This window comes from Mya arenaria, chromosome 2 (assembly GCF_026914265.1).
Source record: "Mya arenaria isolate MELC-2E11 chromosome 2, ASM2691426v1".
In the NCBI taxonomy this organism is placed as follows: Eukaryota; Metazoa; Mollusca; class Bivalvia; order Myida; family Myidae; genus Mya; species Mya arenaria.
Window position 1 is genome coordinate 43,315,903 of NC_069123.1, and position 20,212 is coordinate 43,336,114.

Below are 20,212 nucleotides of genomic sequence, written 5' to 3' on the forward strand. Positions count from 1 at the left end.
AAGTATAAAAAGTCAATCCTATAAAACAGAGAAATCTAACATGCATGTAAAATCTGAGTACTTTCAAAGTTGATCAAAACATGATGATAACATTTGACACAAAGATCAATTGTTTTTATAGTCACGGCCAACGTTTAAAAAGTTATCACAAGACGACTATGAAACTGATGACAACAACAAGGCTATGAACTTTCAAAGATTATGTTTTCTTTGATAAGCAATCCAATGACCTCTTTCAGTGCAAAGTAATTATAAGTACATTCTATATTATCCTACGACGCAATAATATGACGTCAACCAAATTCTAGGCTGTCACATGTTTGTGATTATGTCAATGAAAAGGTTGATTTAATATAAAAATAGAAATTATTTTACAATCCAAAGGGCTCGGATGATGCCCCCAGCTGTTGCAATTTTGCAACTTTCGAATCCAAAAGTGCTAAAAGTTGTGCCGATTACGCAGTTGAAAAAACAATCAGCTTTCTCATACAATACAGAAACAAGAACATGTGTTCATAAGTTTTATTGCTTTTTTCTTGCATAATTTTTTGTACTGTATACGTAGTGTTTAGTGTTTGGCACAAACAGAATTGCACTATACTGAAATACTGATGTTTTAAAAAACGTGTCCTTTTTTTCAGACATACAACGATATGTAGACATACAGTGGGGAAACAATTATACAACTTCCAAGTATCCATTGAGCAAAGTGACAAAATTCATGCATAACATAGCAACTGATTATTGTGTACTGTAAAAAAGTGCAATTATTCCCTTCATTATTAAAAAAAAATCATAGGTATATTATCATACTTGTACCATATTGGAGTGTGTCTTTTTGTTGTGATTTAGGAAACAGGATGCATATAAGCCATTGCCTTTAGGAATTAGGCTCCTTATAAGCCTTTGACTTCCTCATCATTTAAATTTAGTATATTTGTAAAAGGTCTGACATCTTTAAAATAAATATCGGTACTGTTTAAACCAACTGTGCAATAACTATTGTGTGGATAAATTACAATGCTATTCACTTATACACATGCCAGTTATTGAACACATGGTACAAAGCACCAACTTCACCTACTTCCCTCATGATTGAAATCATATTATCATGCAGAAGCGCTTTTACAAAGCTCAGGTATAATTTCGATAACAAGGGTTATGTAGTAACTATTACTCATTTAAATTCTGTATTGTTTCAAATGTCATTTTGCAGCATTTATCATGAAAAGTATTGTTTTTACAAAAACCCACATCTACAGCATATAAATAAACTTAGCTACATTTTGAACAATAAACATTAAGGTTGGACAGCCTTTAAACTTAAATGGATGGGTATCATTGACAAAAATGTACAGTTTACAGCAGAATGATACAAAGCAATAAAATAAGAAATTGTCGAGACTGGTGACAAGACTAGCATACATATTCAATGAATACAAATAGTAATAATAATAAATGACACCTTTTAAATGGTTCTCAAATTTTCAATTTTCTCATTCTTACACATTACAGATTTGAATATGAATTTGAGAGAATGAAATAAATACATGTATGACAAATAATGTTAAGTGGGTCAGCAAAATGTTGGTCGACTCAGACGGTTCCTCTTCTAAATGGCAAGCTAACCTTGATTTGGTAAGGATATCTGAAATGGCAAAACATCAGCCATGATAACACCACTATGTACTGTAACAAATGTAATGATTTTTAAACAAACAATAATACATACAAGATTTGCTCACAGACATAATTTATACACTTGCAAAATCAAGTTCCAAATGTTTATTAGATTTGAAGAAATGAGCTTAAAAGTAAACTGCCATGTTTGATGCATACATTTTAATTGAAGTATGATTTCTCCTGCAAATTCTATTGCACATCACATAATGAAACATGTATAAAATACACTCTTTCACTATCCTGAAAGTTTACAATAATACATAATCTACAAAAAAACATGAAACATGGGTACTAAAGTCATTTCTGAGAAACTCAGATGTTTCTAAGCAATTGCATGAATGTGTTTCCATGGTTACTCATGTCTCATTTTCCCACAGCTGTTGATTTGAAGGACAGACAAATGGCTTATCAGATAGACCAGCTACAAGGGCAGGAATTCTGATTGATGTTAGATCTAGATATTTTACATACATATTTCATACAAACATTGAGAACCCTCAAGGGTTCTTTACAATTATACTTCACAGATTTTTTAATCATCAGAAAAAATAATTCACCAAATAAACTAAAATAAAGTCCAGGGAATGAAAAATTGATAACAATTTAAAATACCATTTAAAATTTTGATATTGTGCAATGTTATGTACAATTAACAGATGGAGACATACATTTTAGCTACAAACTATATACACAATTAAAGACAACTTGCTCCCTGATAATCTGATGAAGAGCCCATTAATGTTATCAGCCACATTCTCTGGTCAACTTGCCAGAGATAAACACACCAGATAAACAATCTCTAGTAAGTTTCCCACCCAAATTGTAAATGAAAGAATATTGGGAGGGAAGGCTGCAGCCATCCTGGGCCCAATGGAACTGTATTTGCCACCCTATCCTGTCCTATCTAACATATTTTCAAATATTTTGAAATCATCAGATAGTGTGTATAATATACAATTAATATAGATGGACCATACTCATCATAATGTCAACTTATCAAAACACAAGCATCTTAATACATGAACTCATGTTCGATAATTCTGTAAATGTTTTAGGCCAGTGAGCTCCAAATGTTAAAACAAAAGGACAAGACAACACCAAGCATAAACTATTTAACTTGACCCAGCCATCTGCTTGACCATGGCAGCACCCTAATAATAATTGGTCAGTTATAAGTCCCAGCAGGGTCATAATGGATTCATCCCCTGGCACAGTCCTTATCTTAAGTTCTGTTATTTATTTGGAATGTGTGATGTTATCAGTATAAGGTGTTAACAATCTGCAGGATCCTACGAACTCAATATGTTGCAGGGTCTTTGAAATCAAGACACTGTTACAAATAAGTAAAAAGCATGATGTGGCACAATTGTTTTTTAGTTTATTGCAGTATGATGCACCACAAATGCCAAAAGTGTTTTTTTCCGGCTGTCAGACTTTTCAACCCCAAGACTTTTCAACCCCTTTGTGATTTGTGAAATCAAAGACTTTTCAACCCCTTTGTCATTTCAACCCATAAAGTGCTAAGACTTTTCAACCCCCCTCAAAACAAAGACTTTTCAACCCCTAATAAACAAAGACTTTTCAACGCCTTAAATTCTCACCTTTTTTTATACTACCTACAACAATAAGCAATTTATTTTGATTTTTTTTTTAAAATCAAGAATATAGTTAGAATAAAAATGCAACAATTAGTTCAAAGAAAATACATAACAAATATGAAATACATATAAAATATACATAAGAACACATGCTAATACAATAATTCATAAAATAATACATGGAAATAAATATAAAAAAGAATGACTGTTCATTAAAAGCTGTTTAGTCGCTTAGCAATAAATCTTCTATCTCCCTGAGGAAATCCTCACACATTATATCATGTGCATGGTACTGCTCCCACAATTAATTGAAACAGAATATTTATTTTTTTTCTTTTAGTTTGTCCAAAATACATAGAATTAATAAACATTTTTTAAAGCATATTTTTTCATCAATAAAAAATACACCTAAATGTGTTGAACTTCAAATAAAATTCTTCACAATTTTTCAAAATATCTATATTTAGCAGAAATACAAAAGTATATATTGAGTTTCAAATGCTTTCAAATTACAAATAGAATAACATAGAATAATAATTATATCAAACCTAGATGAAACAGTTTTAAACAGTGAATAAACAACATTATGGCCGAAAGAATAAAAGGGGTTTTATCACTGCTTTTAAAATGTGTTGATAAAATGTTACAAACATATACCAGTGTGCCATAAGATTGTATTAATGTTTTTTTCTCAGATTAAAAAAATCATTCTATTATTAAAGCTGTACTCTCACATATTGAACGTTTTGACAACTAATCTATTTTTTGCCTTGGAACGAGCCAATTTTAGCGAAAATCGATGGCAACTAGTGATACAAGACTGCTGACAAAAAAAAAGATCCAAAATTGATATTTTATGCATTTTTCTTAAACCGTTAGTAACGGCTTATGCCATAAAACATTAATTTTCGAACGGAAATTTGTAAATCTGCGATCTGATCTTTTTTCAGCAATCTTTTATTATTGGTTTGTAGATATTTACGCAAAAATTTGCTCTTTCCAAGACAAAAATTAAAAAAAGTTGTGAAAATGGTATATCTGTGAGAGTGCAGCTTAAATTGGCTTCATATTTTAATATATATATATGTAAAAAAATGCTATAAGCATTGTATTGTTTTATGCAATTAAAGAATTGGATGAAGGTCGCACATCCGTTAATGGGCAGCAAGTGCGACATGGTCATAAATTCTTAAGGGATTAAGGGGCTTCATGACACCTTTTTATTTAGGTTATAGTGACTTGAAAATGACAGTTCAAATTAAGGTTGTAATACCCTGATGGCCATCATTTTAAACTTTGAGCAGCTTGTTAAATTTTATGTATGATTTTCGGATTTAAAAACTGAACAAAAATACTGAACAAAAATAATTTAACTTATTTACCCTACCCCCCAGTGCTCAGAGTTTATTGATTTCATTATCAGCAACTAAAATTGAACTGTACTGAAATAGCAATATGGTACTACAACAAAATGTTTCGACCGCTGACCTTTTTTAAAAGTAATAAAAGTTTAACAAATTTTCAAGTAGGGGTTTTTATGGGTGTTCTACAAGCAAATGGAGATTGCTCCGTAAATCCTTCTTTGCATTTATTTTCTTTTGCAGTTTTTTTTCAATTCTGGTATTTAAATTTATACTCACATCATCATGTGAGGTATTGCAACTAATGGCTAGATGCCAGCTAGAGCACATTTTGAGTAATATATATTCTAGTTAAGCAAATCCACTGTTTAAAAAAATCATATATTTAATCAAAGGTATTATTTGCCTTCATCAAACAAGTGATTAGTAAATCAATGCAACACCTTTGTCTAAATTTTATCCAATACTTTGTAGTAAAAAGTAACAAATAACACTAACAAATCTTTAATTGTATTTCAAAAACAATTTGTGAAATTTGTTAAGTTTCTTGCCAAAAAAAATAAAATAATAAAGACAACACCTGGCTGACAAAAAATAATAGGGGTTGAAAAGTCTTTGATATAGGGGTTGAAAAGTCTTCAATATTGCTATTAAAATATGTCAACTAGGGGTTGAAAAGTCTTTGATATAGGGGTCGAAAAGTCCAAACAGGTAGGGGTTGAAAAGTCTTTGAAATAGGGGTTGAAAAGTCTAAGGGTTGAAAAGTCTTCGTTTTGAGAAGGGGTTGAAAAGTCTTGGGGTTGAAAAGTCCTGCTCCCTTTTTTTCCTTCATTGAACCAACGTTTTTTACATCCATTTAATTTAATTGAAAATTGTACTAGCGAATACCCAAACAATCACTACTTCAAAGGATAATGATTTTGAAAAGTGAAAATAAATTTATACACTCAGTTGACAAAGGGGCATTTCGTACAAGTTTGAAACAAATGGAACAAGAGATACAGTTTTTGAAGCAGACATTTGGCATTTCAAGGGCCGTAAATCTGAGGTGTAAGGAGTGATCATGCTGGTAAGAGGACCTCAACTTCTCTGTTATGCTCACAAACATCATTACTCAGTTTTGTTATCATTGGCTACTGGTTGCCAAGTTAAAGAGTGAAGGTGAAAGCTGTTAATTTGTGGATCATATCTCGTTGGATCATGTATGCTGCAATACGTTTGCTTAATTGAATAAATACAATGCGATACAATAAATATTCTAACCAAGTTTGGTGATCATAGGCTACAGGCTACAGGCTGTTCATGTTAAACTGTCGACAAAGAAATTTAGTTAATTTTTTACAAATAGGGCCGTAACTCCTGAGCGACTCGAGTGATATGGCAAAAACTATAAAGTTATAAACATTGTTATCTTATAAATAACCTGCTTAAGTCAGAAACCTGAAACATCTAAATGGTCAAACAAAAACGAAGCCGACTTACCACAGATTACTTGTCGACTAGTAATGCTTTGCATTCATCTGAATTTTTCGGGCTAAGGAAGTAAGAGAGTCCATCTATATGAGATACACGTCGTAAAGTGGACTTGTATTTTCTGTCAAACTTTGTCGCTTTTTCAAACTTGTTGAAAGTATGCCTATAATAAGAAATAATGTTGTTTTTCATTTGCAACAAATTGGTCACTAGAACTAGTTTCATGACAAATATGGATTTCCAAATTTTAGGAAATATTTTAACAAATCAACAAAATTTCTTCAAAACTAGAGAAATTTGAACAAATTGAAATTGTATAAGATTTAACCTGTTCTTTTAAAACAACTATAAATAGTGACAAGTATCAGTGTGTGTATACCATGTGCTAAATTACGTCATAAAAGCTACATCAGAAGGCAACATTTTGCTTAAAATGAAGACTTAAAACATAAATAACTTTTCTCTTACTACACCATTTAAATGAAACAAAGGGCAGTCTATGCTGCTTAAGGAGCACCACCTTCGTTTAATTAGATGATTAGCTTCATCAAACACCTCGACAAACCTGTTTCCAAAGTTATGTTTTGACAGTGCTCCGTCACATGGCCGTTTTGTGAAAAGGTTTGTTGAAGTGTTTAAACAAACTAAACTATTAATCAAACTCTGGTAAAAGACCGAAGGCGGGTCTCTGTCAGCTGTGTAGACTGCGCTATATTTCATTTAAAATATTGAAGAAATACTGATGTTATCTTTATTTGAAGTCTTCATTCGAAACAAATTGTTGGCCTCCGACGTAGCATTTATGACGCATTTTATCACGTGGTATACATACACTGAGTATGTCAAACTTATTTACTCAATGAATGAAATAGCAAAAAATATATATTTTGGATAATTCTCATTTTTTATAGACTGGTATGAATATATGTATTAATGATAAAAATAAAAACAAAATTTTACTTACTTGAAAGATGTTTTTGGACGTTTCATCTGCATGCACATTTTAAATGGAGTGTTGTAAAAATCGACATCGGTTTCAAAATCGATATATGATTCTCCCTCAGCTGTGAAAACAGCGCCTGCTTGCCCCATCTCTGAGTCCAGCTTCATTGTCCCTTCAATTACCATTGCACCACTGAAAGTTATGCAAACATTTATTTTTTCACTTCTCAAACAACTAAAACTCAAACTACTTACCTAATATTTAAACATTCTGTACTGAACCAGTTTTAAGCATTAAAGGGGCTGTACTCTGTATGATGAAATAGCGAAAAAAAAGAAAATTGTCGATAACTGACATAAGCTTGGTATTGATGTGTACAATGCATTGAATCTTACTAACTGAAGTACCACATAGTTTACAATTAATTTATTTTTCACTGTTTCTTCGTATTTTTCCATTAAAAAATATTACTAGGTATATCTACCTAGTAGAATTCATTCCTAATGCGTGATTGGCTAGTCAATGTTATCACGTGATATAACCAAGTTAGGTATATAGCTTAAATGTTCCAACTGTTTGTGGTAAGCCTTCATAGTGGATATAACACTGTACTGCAATTTTGGCGACACTGGTTCGAACCCTGTCTCCGACTCGATTATTTTTGACATTTTGATATTTTTTTTTACAATTATGATATCAAAGAGTAACACATTTCATTAAATAATTGTCTTGAGATTCGTTACAGAAAAAAACTTTTTTTAGTGCCAATCTGGTGTACAGTCCCTTTAAAGCAAATGTAGTACTAGGCAATTAAATTCTGCACAAAATGTTATCTGAACGACACTATAATAGATATTGATCCTTTTGTAATAGATATTTTATGTCCGAATACAGTTCCAGTTCATGTAATATCAATTTGTAGATTGAAACCAGGCGAGTGTTGGTTTACTTATGTACCTGTTTCTAATTAGAGATTGCGAGTTCCTGTTCCAGAGAGATATTGAAACAGCTCCTGTGAGGTCGATTGATACTGCCCCAAGCACAGTCAGCTCTACAACGAGCCCATTACCCAGGTGGAACCGCTCACTGTGGTCCTGAAGCAGCATCGTCACCTACAACATGTGCAATATCGAACTGATTTATTTAACTATTAACATTTCATGATAGATATGTAACATCTTAATGGGAAAAACACAACTAAAAGTTGAAATATTACAAGCCAAAGCCTTGAGTCTTTACATTAAAGAAAACAACCAATCTACAACAATCCATGAAATATGAGTCTATTTCTTAATCTATAGAGCGCACATCTAAAATTGTTTCAAATAATATCAATATTTGTAAAAATAATCTTCATGGTAAGCCCCTCTCATTTGTTTAGCAAGTATGTTACCTGAAGGGCTGAGACAGGCTCTGTAGGTGCGTTCCACACTGCGGACATGAGGCCCCCAGAGCCCCTGAAAAATTCTACAGGTGGCAACAAGACGTCAAGGATTTTGAGCCCAAGCCCGGCGGTAGCCTCTTCCTCCCCCTCCTCTGGGTCTGGCGTCTCGCCAACCAGAGACTCCAAGCCAGATGCATAGATACCAAACTGTAATGAAACAGTGAAATGTTGAGTCTTAAACTCTTCACTCCATGCATGAAACTGAAGACCACACTTCCAATGAACAATTAAAATTCACCAAAGAATAACAACATTATCTATGAAAAGATTATACTTTAGGTCCCTAGATGTAGGAACTTTTGAATCCAACAAAATGGAGAACTACAACTGAAATTACACATGCATGTAAGTGTGTTCCAAACTATGAACCGGCCTACATGTACACTAACTCTGAAGAAGTTAATTTTGTTGTACAAAATTTTGAAACGCAGAGTTGACACAAATTAGGAAAATGAATATGAGGTACTTACACTAAGAAGTCTCTGAACAGAGTCTTTATTCACAATGTTGACGTCCATGGCACTTTTCTTCATGACCCCAGACCTCGCCATCTCCATGTAAAGCCCGTACGTTGCATTGGCATCAGCTGTCTCTGGAAAGTTTTTAAATATTGTCATCATAATTGGTTATGTAATACAACAAGATTTGTCCATACATGTACTATCTAAACTTATAATCAGGCTAAAAATATCAGGCTAAAAATTAATGAAGTTAAACAAGTGAGGAGGACTCATCATCTTGATTTTTGATAGATGGTGTAAAACCTGTGTTTAAAAGCATGTACAATATTTCTGTACAAACATTAGGACATATAAATCCAAGACAGCAAATAAACAATGACACCCTAGGCTTTTTCGCTTTCAATATTTTATTTGCACTGAACTAGGCTGCTTCCCAATTACCAAACTTTTCCAATTTGCTACATGGAATTTCCCAAACTTTAGCAATTTTGTGACCCAAAAGGTAATAAAATAGCATTAGATTTCAGGATGTAACCATTGCTAAAATTAAAAGATAAATTAAGAACAAAAGGAGATCAGCAATGAAGTTAACAACCCATAACTTTTTCTTCTCTGGTCACTTTCAGTTTTATTGTCAGAACTTTTTCCCCCAACTTTATGATGCAAGTGTTAAAATTTCCCAAAACAGAAAGGCTAGCCCTTTTGCAATTTTTGCTGAAAAAAAAATACCAATAAAACAACTTTTCTTTTTCTCCCCATAATATTAATGCTAAAAATCTAACGTTTAAATGCTCGAAAGATGGGTACCTGTGAGTAAGCTGCTGAATGCGGAAGATTTTCCCCTCTGCGCCCAGATATTGTAGTTGTTTATGGATGGATCATTTAATAAATTTAACAATATATCCCTGAAAATAAACAAAAGGATCATGATAAACCTAATTCATTTGCACCTGGGAACCTTTTTGGGGGTGGGGGTTGGGGGGGATTCTACCTAAGGCCACTCTTAATAATGGATTTTTGCTGAGAATAAATGGAGCAAGAGGGCTATTCCCTTAAAAAAAACAATTTGTTTAAGGACTAGAGTTGCGGAGTTCTATTAAGTAAAGTGAAGTTTTTAGTGAATTATTTTATGCAACAGAAAGGGCTGTTAGACATTTATCATTTTATTGGTGAAAGTTGGAAGTGTGAATCCAAACATAAACTTATTTTACAAGAGTAAATTTCAAACTTTCCATTTTAAACAGACACATTCAATAGATTGCTTGAATTTGCAAATTATGTTTTATATGTTTGATCTATCAATATCAGTGTTGCCATGAAACCATTAATTTGAATAAATATGCATGTAATTGATAGATGAATTGCCTGGCCTACCTTAATTGCTTATCATATCTAGCTAAATCCACAATCTTCCTGAGTATAAAGGTGGATAACTCATGCTGTTTCTGGTCATGCATGGCTGACAGCAGAATGTTGATGACGGTGGACTTTGATGTGTTCTGTCCAAGCAACAGTTCCGCTGCAGACGCGCGGACAGAACTATCATAGGTGCGCTCAGTTTGGTGGAAGATCTTTAATAAAACCTGTTGTTCCTGAAATTATGATCAATGAAACTCAAAAATATGTTATGATCATTATTTTCAGGTCTCCTGATGCAAAAAAAAAAAATAACTGAAGAGATAAGGAGTCAAATCCTGACCCACTAATTTTTTTTAATGAATTAAAATTCAAAATATACAGTTTTGACTAAAGCTTAGTTAAACCATTTACCAATTCTCCAATATATTGGCCAGGAATCCTCCGTAATGCTTGTACAGCAGTAAATCCCATCATTGAGCTCCCCGACTTGTCTCTGATCGCCTCGAATATTGTGTCTGTAAACTGTGGCAGGCCTGAGTTACCCATTGAGCGGATGTACAACAGACGACACTCCTCGCTACTGCAGGCTTTGTACTGCTCCAGAATGAGGCTCTCATATTCTTTTACAACCTGCAGGTGAATTTGTCACACAATTATAACCTTTTATTAGAATTTTTCTAATGGATAGAATTAAAATTACAGTAACCAATACCAATTCAGAGGGGTCAGAAGGTATTTTGTATTGGGGAGGCGAGGAGGGGATAATCCCCCCTCCCCTGTTGTGCGGATTTTTTTTTTAAATCAATGCTAAAAACTGAATAAAATGGTTTTCAGGACTCACATCAATCCTTTCACTCAGCTTTAAAATAATAAAAATCTGCAGCTATACCAATTATTTCAACTAGTTTGAATATAATTATTTTGACAACATCAAAACATACATATACAAACAATTTTAACCATTTCATCGATACGTAAAACAATGTTAACATCAGCGCTTGAATAAATGTTGATATCATGACCTACATACATATAAACAAGAGGCCCAAAAGGGCCTATGCTCTACTGGCATGGCTTTTGTGGTCATATCAATCTACAGCATGTATGTATGGGTAAAAGGCAACAGACATATAGTTTATGTTTTGTGTTTGGGTTACCTGAAAACGTAGCACGTTCAACATCTGAGCCCAGAAAGTATTGTAAGCAGATTAGTTGCATGAACTATTTTAATATGTGCCAAGTAAAAGTCATCTGACAAAAAAAAAATGCTTTCAAAACTGTACTCATAGTAAAAATTTCTGTAGTTTTAAAAGTTAAAAAAAGTTGGTCAAAAGGTCAAAGTCAAGGGCATCCTAGGACAACATTGATCAATTTGAACAAACATTCACAATCAATTGTGCTGAGATGGATGCACGAACACACAAAAAGATTTTCAAACCTTTCCAGATTTATGTTTACCAAAACTGTGAACCCTGGGTGTGGCCAGTAATGACACCAGGTGCATAACTTAAACATTCACAACCAATTTTGTTAAGATGAATGCGCAAACTACAGAACTTAAAGCTAAAAAATAGCCTTTGGGCTTTCAACAAGAACAAGGCAGAGTTATTCACAAAATCAACTGCAGAAGCAAAAAGCAAATTGTCTCTCAAAATCCTAGGCTTGCAAATTGTCTCCCTTAACTCTAGACTTGAATTTACATGTACATGTAAACTTGGCTAAAAATAGAATTCGCTCATGCAGACCTGGCTAAAAATAGAAAGCATTTCTTTAAAACTTTCATGGCCCATAATCTAGGCATTTATGGGCGGATCTGGCTGGTTTTCGAAAGGAACCGAGCTCTAATGGATATCTAGATACTGTACAAGTTTCATCGAGATACAATCAAAAGACTGTATCGTGTTCACAACCAATTGTTTACAGACGCACGAACGCACGACCGCACGGATGCGCATACTACGTACACATTACCATCGCATAAGCTCTTCTGGCCTTTGGCCAGTAGAGCTAAAAAAATGAATATCAGTATTCATACACAAACTCATTTGGTATAACTTGTACATGCTATCACATTTCTATATATTCATTCTCAGTACATTGTTTTTACACTGTATTGTGAATTTGTTACAACAGTCAAAACTTTCCAAAGACTCTACCAGACACAAAACACATGAGCCACTGAAAGCAAGTCGATGAACATGCAAGAGCATCAAATGAATTATTTTAACTTAACCATCAGGAATTTAGTTAAATTCAGTAAATTAACATTTAGTTTGATTTCTATATACACTGTTTATATGTAAATATATTTATTTCTCATCAGTGCAGTCGAGATTGTAATTTGAACCACTGAGCATTGAACGAACTTAACTCAGGGTCCTTTTTTCCACTTTGGAACATTATAACTCTTAAGGTTGATTTTGCTTTGACATGTTTATCAAAAGAAAATATGATAAATAATTGCTTCTGTTGCAACTTATTTTTGTGTAAACAAATTGTTCTTTCTGATCTTATCTTAAAGTGACACTCACATTATTTTTATCATAAAAGTATATGGCAATGAAAAACAACGAGTTTAAGTACTTTCTAGACCCATGTGCAAAGTATTTACAAGTATTTGAGAACACCCCGAATGTAACCCTACCCACCTCATTCTGACACTGTTCCGGTACCCTACAATAGCTGTAGATGACGGCTCCCAGCGCTAGAGCCATACCCTCCTTAATCTCCCTGCTTGGGGGACGATTACGCAACATAGCCTGTTAAAACATGAGAAAATGCAAAAAAAATATAATTTGTTATTAAAACACATGTACAAAATAAAATTGTAACTTGTAGCTAAAACACTTTTACTGAAAAGACAAATTCAAAAATATGAATCATGAAGATGAGAAAGTCTTGGGATAAAGATTATATGTCTGCCTTTCATCAAGATATCAGGGATTTAATTCCACCTTTCTAGGCACATTCTTAATAAAATGTCTTACGTAAAAAAACTGCTTAACTATAATTATATATGCTTTACTGCTTCAAGATTCAAGTGAAGCACAGCACAACAGAATACAAGACCAATGCCTGAACCAGGGTAATAGCCAATAAGTTTTAGGAGGGTGCATCCTGTCCTTTTTTGGTAGAACCCCACTGCCCTAATATAGACCAGCATATATGCAAACTTCTGCTTTCTAAATATTGACTGCTTAAGAAGATCAAATATTTCTTTTGTTTTGTTTTAAAAAACTTATTTTATGATTTTAACACTTAGCACCACTTCTGCAACACCCTTATAAAATATGTGTCCACCTCTCACCCAAGAGATTGTTAGTTCAATCCCCACGGGGGTACTTTCTCACGGCCTCTCAAAATGGACACCAGTTATGGTTTCTACCCAGGAAACATGACAAATCCTTAACTGATTTTCTGCCAAAAAACAACAACAGACGAGGTAATAACATACAAGAAGATCTTTAATGAGGTAATCCCCAGGGTGTGTGGTGTAGGCGGTGGCCAGGAGGTAGCGGAGGGGGTATATGAGATTCTTCTGTTCTTCGAAGTTGAGAAGCTCCATGAGAGCCCGCTGAGCCCCGGGCGTTTGCGTCGCAACACCAACGTCCAGTAGCTGGCTCCTGCACGGGAGAAGGGTGAGAAATGTTTATGTGAATCTGTATCAAAAATCATCAAAAGAGCACAGGACAATGCTGTTTAAATTGTTGAAAAGTTGAAGCATTTTGGCAAGTGCATGTATTATATCTTTGTAGCTTGTTTTGTGCTTCAAAATAAACTGCATACAAAGAAAAAAAGCAAAACAGTAAAATGCAAGTTAATTTATAATTAAAACAGATGAAATAGATATAGAGATCAAAATTCCGAAAAAAAATAATTCTCACTTCTTTAACTTCATATACAAATACAGAAACAATACTTGTATTACATAACATACACAATGTAAGAACTATCATGTGATGTGAGTGTCTCAGAGATTGCCTCCTTGCCAGAGTTCCTGAATGCCTTGAGCATTTTGAGGAAGGCACACGCAGATTCCGCTGATCCAACCTTCTCACTAACTAGGCTTTCCTTCACCTTGCCAACCAGGTCTTGGGGCTACATAAAAACCATTTCATTAGACATGGTTGCACTAGGGCCAAGAACATGTACATTTATAGAAGCTCATTTAGTATCAAACTTAAATAAGGTTTTAAAAAAACAATTTGTTCACTAAGGTTATATAAGTATCACTCATGTGAAAAAATTACAAGATCATGACATAGGCATACAAAACCAATACATAAAACATTTTTAGCTCTGTATTTATAATGCCTGGGGATATGTGTGTTCGATCATCAATTATGAATAATTTAATTGCTTCAATTCTTTGTAATTTAAAATGACTCAGTTGTTACCTTTGTGCATGTGTTTGGGGTGCATGTCTGTACCTCTGGGGCACTTGGTAATAGCATGTCAAGCAGCGGGTAGTTGGAACCTGCATAGAAAAAATAAATCTTGTTTACATACCAAAACTTTTTCAGAAAAAACTACTTCTTTATTTACTTATATACATTCAGAGAGCATTAATAATTCAAAATGAATAATTTAATTTAATAATATCTTTAAAAGCAATTTTTGTTCATACCATCCTTAATAAGTTGAACTGCCGCTTCAAAGTCAGACACTGGGAGCTTTTCGGCATCATTCATTGGCTCGGTACTCAACAGAGTTAACTTCTGCCTGTTATATGGACAAAACAACTTGTGATAATGTACCAGTAATTTATATTTGCATGCATCAAGCTATTCATTCAAAGATAACAGTAAGTAACTGAACACATATGATTTTGTCAGCAAAATGATTAAAAGTAGGCATCAAATATTTTTTCAAGGAAGATAATCATAATGCATGTTTTAATTCTTAAAATAGGGTCTATTCTATTTCTTCAAAATATAAAAGCTTGTCTTATTCTATGAACTGAATTGTATGATTATTCTTCTACAAAAGCATACTTTAAAATGATTATAACTACTATTAAATTTACTTTTTAATCATTTAAATATTTCACATCAAAGAAAACAGCCTGACATCCATGTGGCCATGTGGTAGACATTACTAAAGAAAATGCTTTTTATCTTTCTTTTTTTCAAAGCCGAATATTTTTTCGCCAATGCTCGAAGTTTGGAAACATTTTTTTTATTATGCTTATGAAGTTTGATGTTTAGTAAACAAGAGGCCCATGGAGACCTGAGCTCTACAGGCTAGACTTTTTCATTCATATTGAATCCAGAGCATGTATGGTAATAGACAACATAGTGCAAGTTCACTAGTTTAAGCTACCTGAAAATGCAATTGCTTATGGATGCACAGGCGAACGGACATGGAACTATTGCATAGGCTCTTCTGGCCTTTGGCCAGTTTAGTAAACATCACGTTATAAATGGAGTACTCATCAATATTCAATCAACCCTCCAAGACAAGGGAGAACTGCACTCTCTGAGTACCGGTTGTCTCTCTTAGACTGTAATTTTTCACTAGGCTACAAGAGCAATTTTGATAATTTCAAGAGCCATAATCCAGTCATGCATGGGTGGTTCTTGCTAATTAAGAAAGGAAATGAGCTCTTATAGATATCTAAGTACAGTATAAAATTTGATTAAGATACAATAAAAACTGAAGACTTTATTTCATTCACAAGCAATTGTTTGACGCACAAACAAAACTTAAAAAAAAAAATCATCATACACAGCAAGGACCATGGAGTTCAGTGTACTGCGGATGTTGAGAGCAGCGACATGTCGGTCTGACCCCATCACACTGTGGATGACGCTGTTCTCCAGTTGATATGTCCAAGTTGAACTGCTCCGCGTGCTGATACCAAAAACCTGCAGAAACCAATGATTTTAAAGTTAATTCAACAAGTTAATTTAATAAATATATACTAAAGTCTGCAAAGTTCCAAGTTCCAAATGTTAGTTCATCTGGCCTTAGTATCACAAAACCCCTGAAGTCAAACCTCAATCTAAACCAATTTTACCGCATGACATCAAATGTTATTAAAAACTGTGTATGTTTTTCACATGTTTAAGAAGCACATTCTCTCAAAGATGTTTAAAAACTTCTGCTCTAAATATATTAATACAGTGAGTCCAAAATATATCATATTGTTGAACATAAATTGTAAATAAACTCTTTAATATGATTTGAATGTGTCGTATACCTCATTTTTATTAGAGTGCAGTCCGGCAATCTCCATGTTATCACACTCCAGTTTCTGCTTCACAATGGTAGGACCAGATATTTTGTACATGCTCTTGCACTCTCCTGATATATCCAACTGTAATACATAACACTTATTTCATGTAAAGTAAGTAACCTTTCACAAAACAAAACATTTTTTAAATTTTTAATCTAACCAACTACTTCGTTCAGCCAGTGACTGCACTATCTAATTTGAATGTTTCACTCGAAACGGATAGCGTACTTTTTTTGTATAACATAAAAAATGTAGCACTGCTATTCTACCAGCATATGCATCATACAGCATAAACACAAAGAGTTATTCCATAATTTATCATGTCAGTTCTTAGAAGTTGACATAGTCACAGTCAGATTTTTGCAAACTAATATGTTTTTAAACACACGATTCAGATAAAAACTTAACCCTAAATCATACCTCAGTCCTCTCCCCTGCAGTTGCCTGTAGCTGGAAAAGGGAGACAATCCCCTTCTTGATGTTGGTACAGAAAACAGAGTCACCCTCGATGGCCCAGACGCGCCCGACCTCCCCGTCCTGGTATTCAAAGTAGAGAGGTAGTTTCACCATGTCCAGCAGCTGACCCTCCATACCACCACGGTGCATACTTGTCAAGGTAGCCTGAGACACCTGAAAAAGGTTGCCAAGCAGTATTTACCACTTACCAAATTTACTCTTAGCTTAAACAGCTATTGGAACTTATTGCTTCATACAGAGATTACAAAATGTCATGATGGGTAATGACACTATTTTTTTTCCTAGAAAGAAATGACAAATGCACATGTTCTAAAGTGTATCAATTTTCTTTTGCTTTAATGTAACCCAATATCATAAGTATATATTTTTCCCATCCTAGGACTAAATAGGTGACATATCATACTACATATTTAGCTCAAAAGCCTTAAATTTGACAGTTCTCTTTATTTGTTTTAAGAGGGGCAGTCATCGAAAATTAGATAAGCATACTTTAATGATTGGCTTTCAAATTGGTGAAAAGGTCTGGTCATGTTACGGTAAATTTTAATTTTGAACAAGTCAATCAAGCCTTTACCAGTGCCAAACTTGTGTTAATTTAAAGCACTACTGACTGCATACCTGAAGTCTAACAAGCTGGGAACCATCTCCTTCAAAAAGTGGGGTGAAGTCAAACTCCAGTCTGATCCGCAGCCCCACATCCTGCTGGGCCCGGGACTCCTTCTGCCCAGATTCCTCATTAAAAAGGATTTTTGTATCGTATGTGTACTTGTAAGTCTTGCCAAACTCATAATGTACTGATTCTCCTGTGTAAAACAAGCAAGAGAATGAAACATCCGATCAGTATTAAAAAAAGATGATTTAAGAGTACAATGCCAAAAACAAAGTATCACATAGGTACATCATGGAAACAAAATATCACATTGGTACATCATGAAAACAAAATGTCACATGGGTACAACAATTCGAACATGGAAACAAAATATCACATGGGTTCAACAAGGAAACAAAATATCACATGGGTACAACTGTCAACAAGGAAACAAAATATCACAAATACAATAACTTAAATTGTTGACTACATTTAAATCAGATAACTTTTAGTTTCAATATGGAAACAAAATATCACAAATACAATTCACTCTAATAACCCTCAGACTGGTGGAAATTTCAGACCTGTCCTGTCATAAACATCTGTGAGTCAAAGGATTTACCGGTTTATGATTATCATTTTGTGCTAAATTTTTAAGTATGACATTATCTGTTTAAAAATAAACAACATCCCTGAAGTGTCAGAACTACAGATATGTTTTCACTAAACGTGTATTATTCGCCCCGATGACATTTTATAAAGTGAAATGTACACCTTGGTTTCATTTGATAAAGTGTAATGGACATATTAAAGACTTCAGTGCATTGAAGTGCAAACATGAATATTTTACATATACGATAGAATTGATACCAAAAGCAGAACAAATAATCCCAATAGAATGTGAACCATCATGCTAGGAGGATCTGGGTGTTATGCCCCACACACCCCTTTATATTCCGAGCACTTCATTTCCTGCGTTCTGGGCCATTCTGAACAAACTTCAGAACATATTTATAAGTAAACTTTTGTGTTGAGTATTGACAGTTCAAATGTGCTAGTCAAATCATTCAGATGGTTGCATCTATCTGATTATGGCCTTTTAACTCAAATCAGACCGCCTATATGATTCATGTTTCAAATGGATTTGGTGATTGAAATTAAAACATTATTGCATAAATAAAACTAGTCCTTGACTGCACACTGGGATGCGAAAAGGTACCATAATTAGCGAGAAAAGATGATTTAAAAAAAAAATAAATGCAAATTTGAATAGGCCCTAAAGCCATTTGAACCATCCATTTCTGCCAGACGCTAATTCTAATGAATACCCTGAATCCCTTCAGTGAAGTTGAAGTGGTTCGACACCGCCTAAGCCGTATCTTATGTTCGGTCAAAACGGTTGTCCCGAAACAGTCGCAAATTGAACATAGTAATGGTTCAACCTTATATTAATTTGCCTTCATGCTGATACAAACAGATGCATATATCATAATTTGAGCACTTATCTATACCTCCAAGTGTGCTACATAACGAATTGTAACATTTACAAGGACAAATTTATGAAGATAGGCATGATGATCATAGTAACAAAAACTTAACATTTTGAACAGAAATTCAGAATTTTACAGAAATTCAGAAGTTTATTAAATGCAATGTTTGGGTATTTAGAAATCATGGTTATTCTGTTCCTAAAATCCATTCTGTTAACATTCCGCCATTCACCCATATTAGTTTCATCCCTCACCATATGATGAGAAGTTCCTTTTTTTCTTTTCCTTTGATAAAATTTAATAAATCTCACCTCTATTTATGGGAATACCATGTGCTGTAAATTGTGTAATCTAATTGTGAGGCAGCAAACAAACAAACAAACATTAAGTCTTTTTTCTTTGGGATTAAATATGAAAATTAAAATACCTTGGACCTTTAACCCTACACTGTTTATGTGGAAATACATAAAAGTACATGTATATAAAGGGTAAGTGATGCTTAAAAACATCAAAATGCAAAAATAACCATGTCATATAAACTTCTTTTTTTTTACTTCAAAGCAAACATTATGAAGCATTGCAAAGAAATATTTTTTTTTAATAAATTCAGTACATACCTTGGATTGCTAAAATAGCAACCAAAAAGTAGATGTAAATAATATAGTTATATTCTGCTGCCATGATTCACAATAGTCCACTATGGTGCGAGTGTGTTGGTAAAAACACAATCCACACTGTTAACCACTTGATAACTGACGTTGAAGTTAAAGTCCAATGTTCAGACTCCCACTTGTGAAAATTGCAATGATAGTAAAGTTTGTATGATGTGTCCTTTATCACTGGATACACTCCTAGCAAGTGCAACTGTCAATCTCAAATCTTACATATTTTTGGACACATTTCCCACCAAAACACGTGTACAATGTTTACATGCATGTGATATTTATAGACGCCTGGCATATTTTCTCAGACTCATAGTCAAGCGCATTGCTTTAATTAAATGCATGCTTAAGAAAGATGATGTTTGATATATTATGCATACTTCCTCTATGATGTAAGATTATGGCAATTTCGATTCATGTTATGTAAGATAATA

The 20,212-nt window shown here is 33.7% G+C and overlaps 1 protein-coding gene across 1 annotated transcript; it reads right to left on the reverse strand.

The window, feature by feature from the left end:
• Positions 1–507: 507 nt before the first annotated feature.
• Positions 508–20,031, reverse strand: LOC128242113 (microsomal triglyceride transfer protein large subunit-like). Its single transcript, XM_052959157.1, has 19 exons — positions 19,734–20,031; positions 17,656–17,840; positions 16,981–17,190; positions 16,525–16,641; positions 16,050–16,189; positions 14,950–15,044; positions 14,720–14,799; positions 14,260–14,420; positions 13,777–13,945; positions 12,971–13,081; positions 10,734–10,952; positions 10,338–10,555; positions 9,771–9,868; positions 8,973–9,094; positions 8,452–8,649; positions 8,016–8,170; positions 7,080–7,250; positions 6,125–6,278; positions 508–1,648 (listed from the first exon to the last, which is right to left on the reverse strand). Exons 1-18 carry the CDS (start codon positions 19,795–19,797, stop codon positions 6,131–6,133), a joined length of 2,661 nt encoding a protein of 886 aa, XP_052815117.1. The 5' UTR covers positions 19,798–20,031; the 3' UTR covers positions 508–1,648; positions 6,125–6,130.
• Positions 20,032–20,212: the final 181 nt, after the last annotated feature.

What these genes read in the sequence shown, in the direction of transcription:
- LOC128242113 (XM_052959157.1), bottom strand. Translation starts at nt 19,797, where the DNA reads ATGGCAGCAGAATATAACTATATTATTTACATCTACTTTTTGGTTGCT. An exon ending in CGGAACAGTGTCAGAATGAG is followed by an intron (nt 10,953 to 12,970) that starts GTGGGTAGGGTT and finishes ATTCACCTGCAG; the next exon opens with GTTGTAAAAGAATATGAGAG. An exon ending in CTGTTCAGAGACTTCTTAGT is followed by an intron (nt 8,650 to 8,972) that starts GTAAGTACCTCA and finishes GTTTCATTACAG; the next exon opens with TTTGGTATCTATGCATCTGG.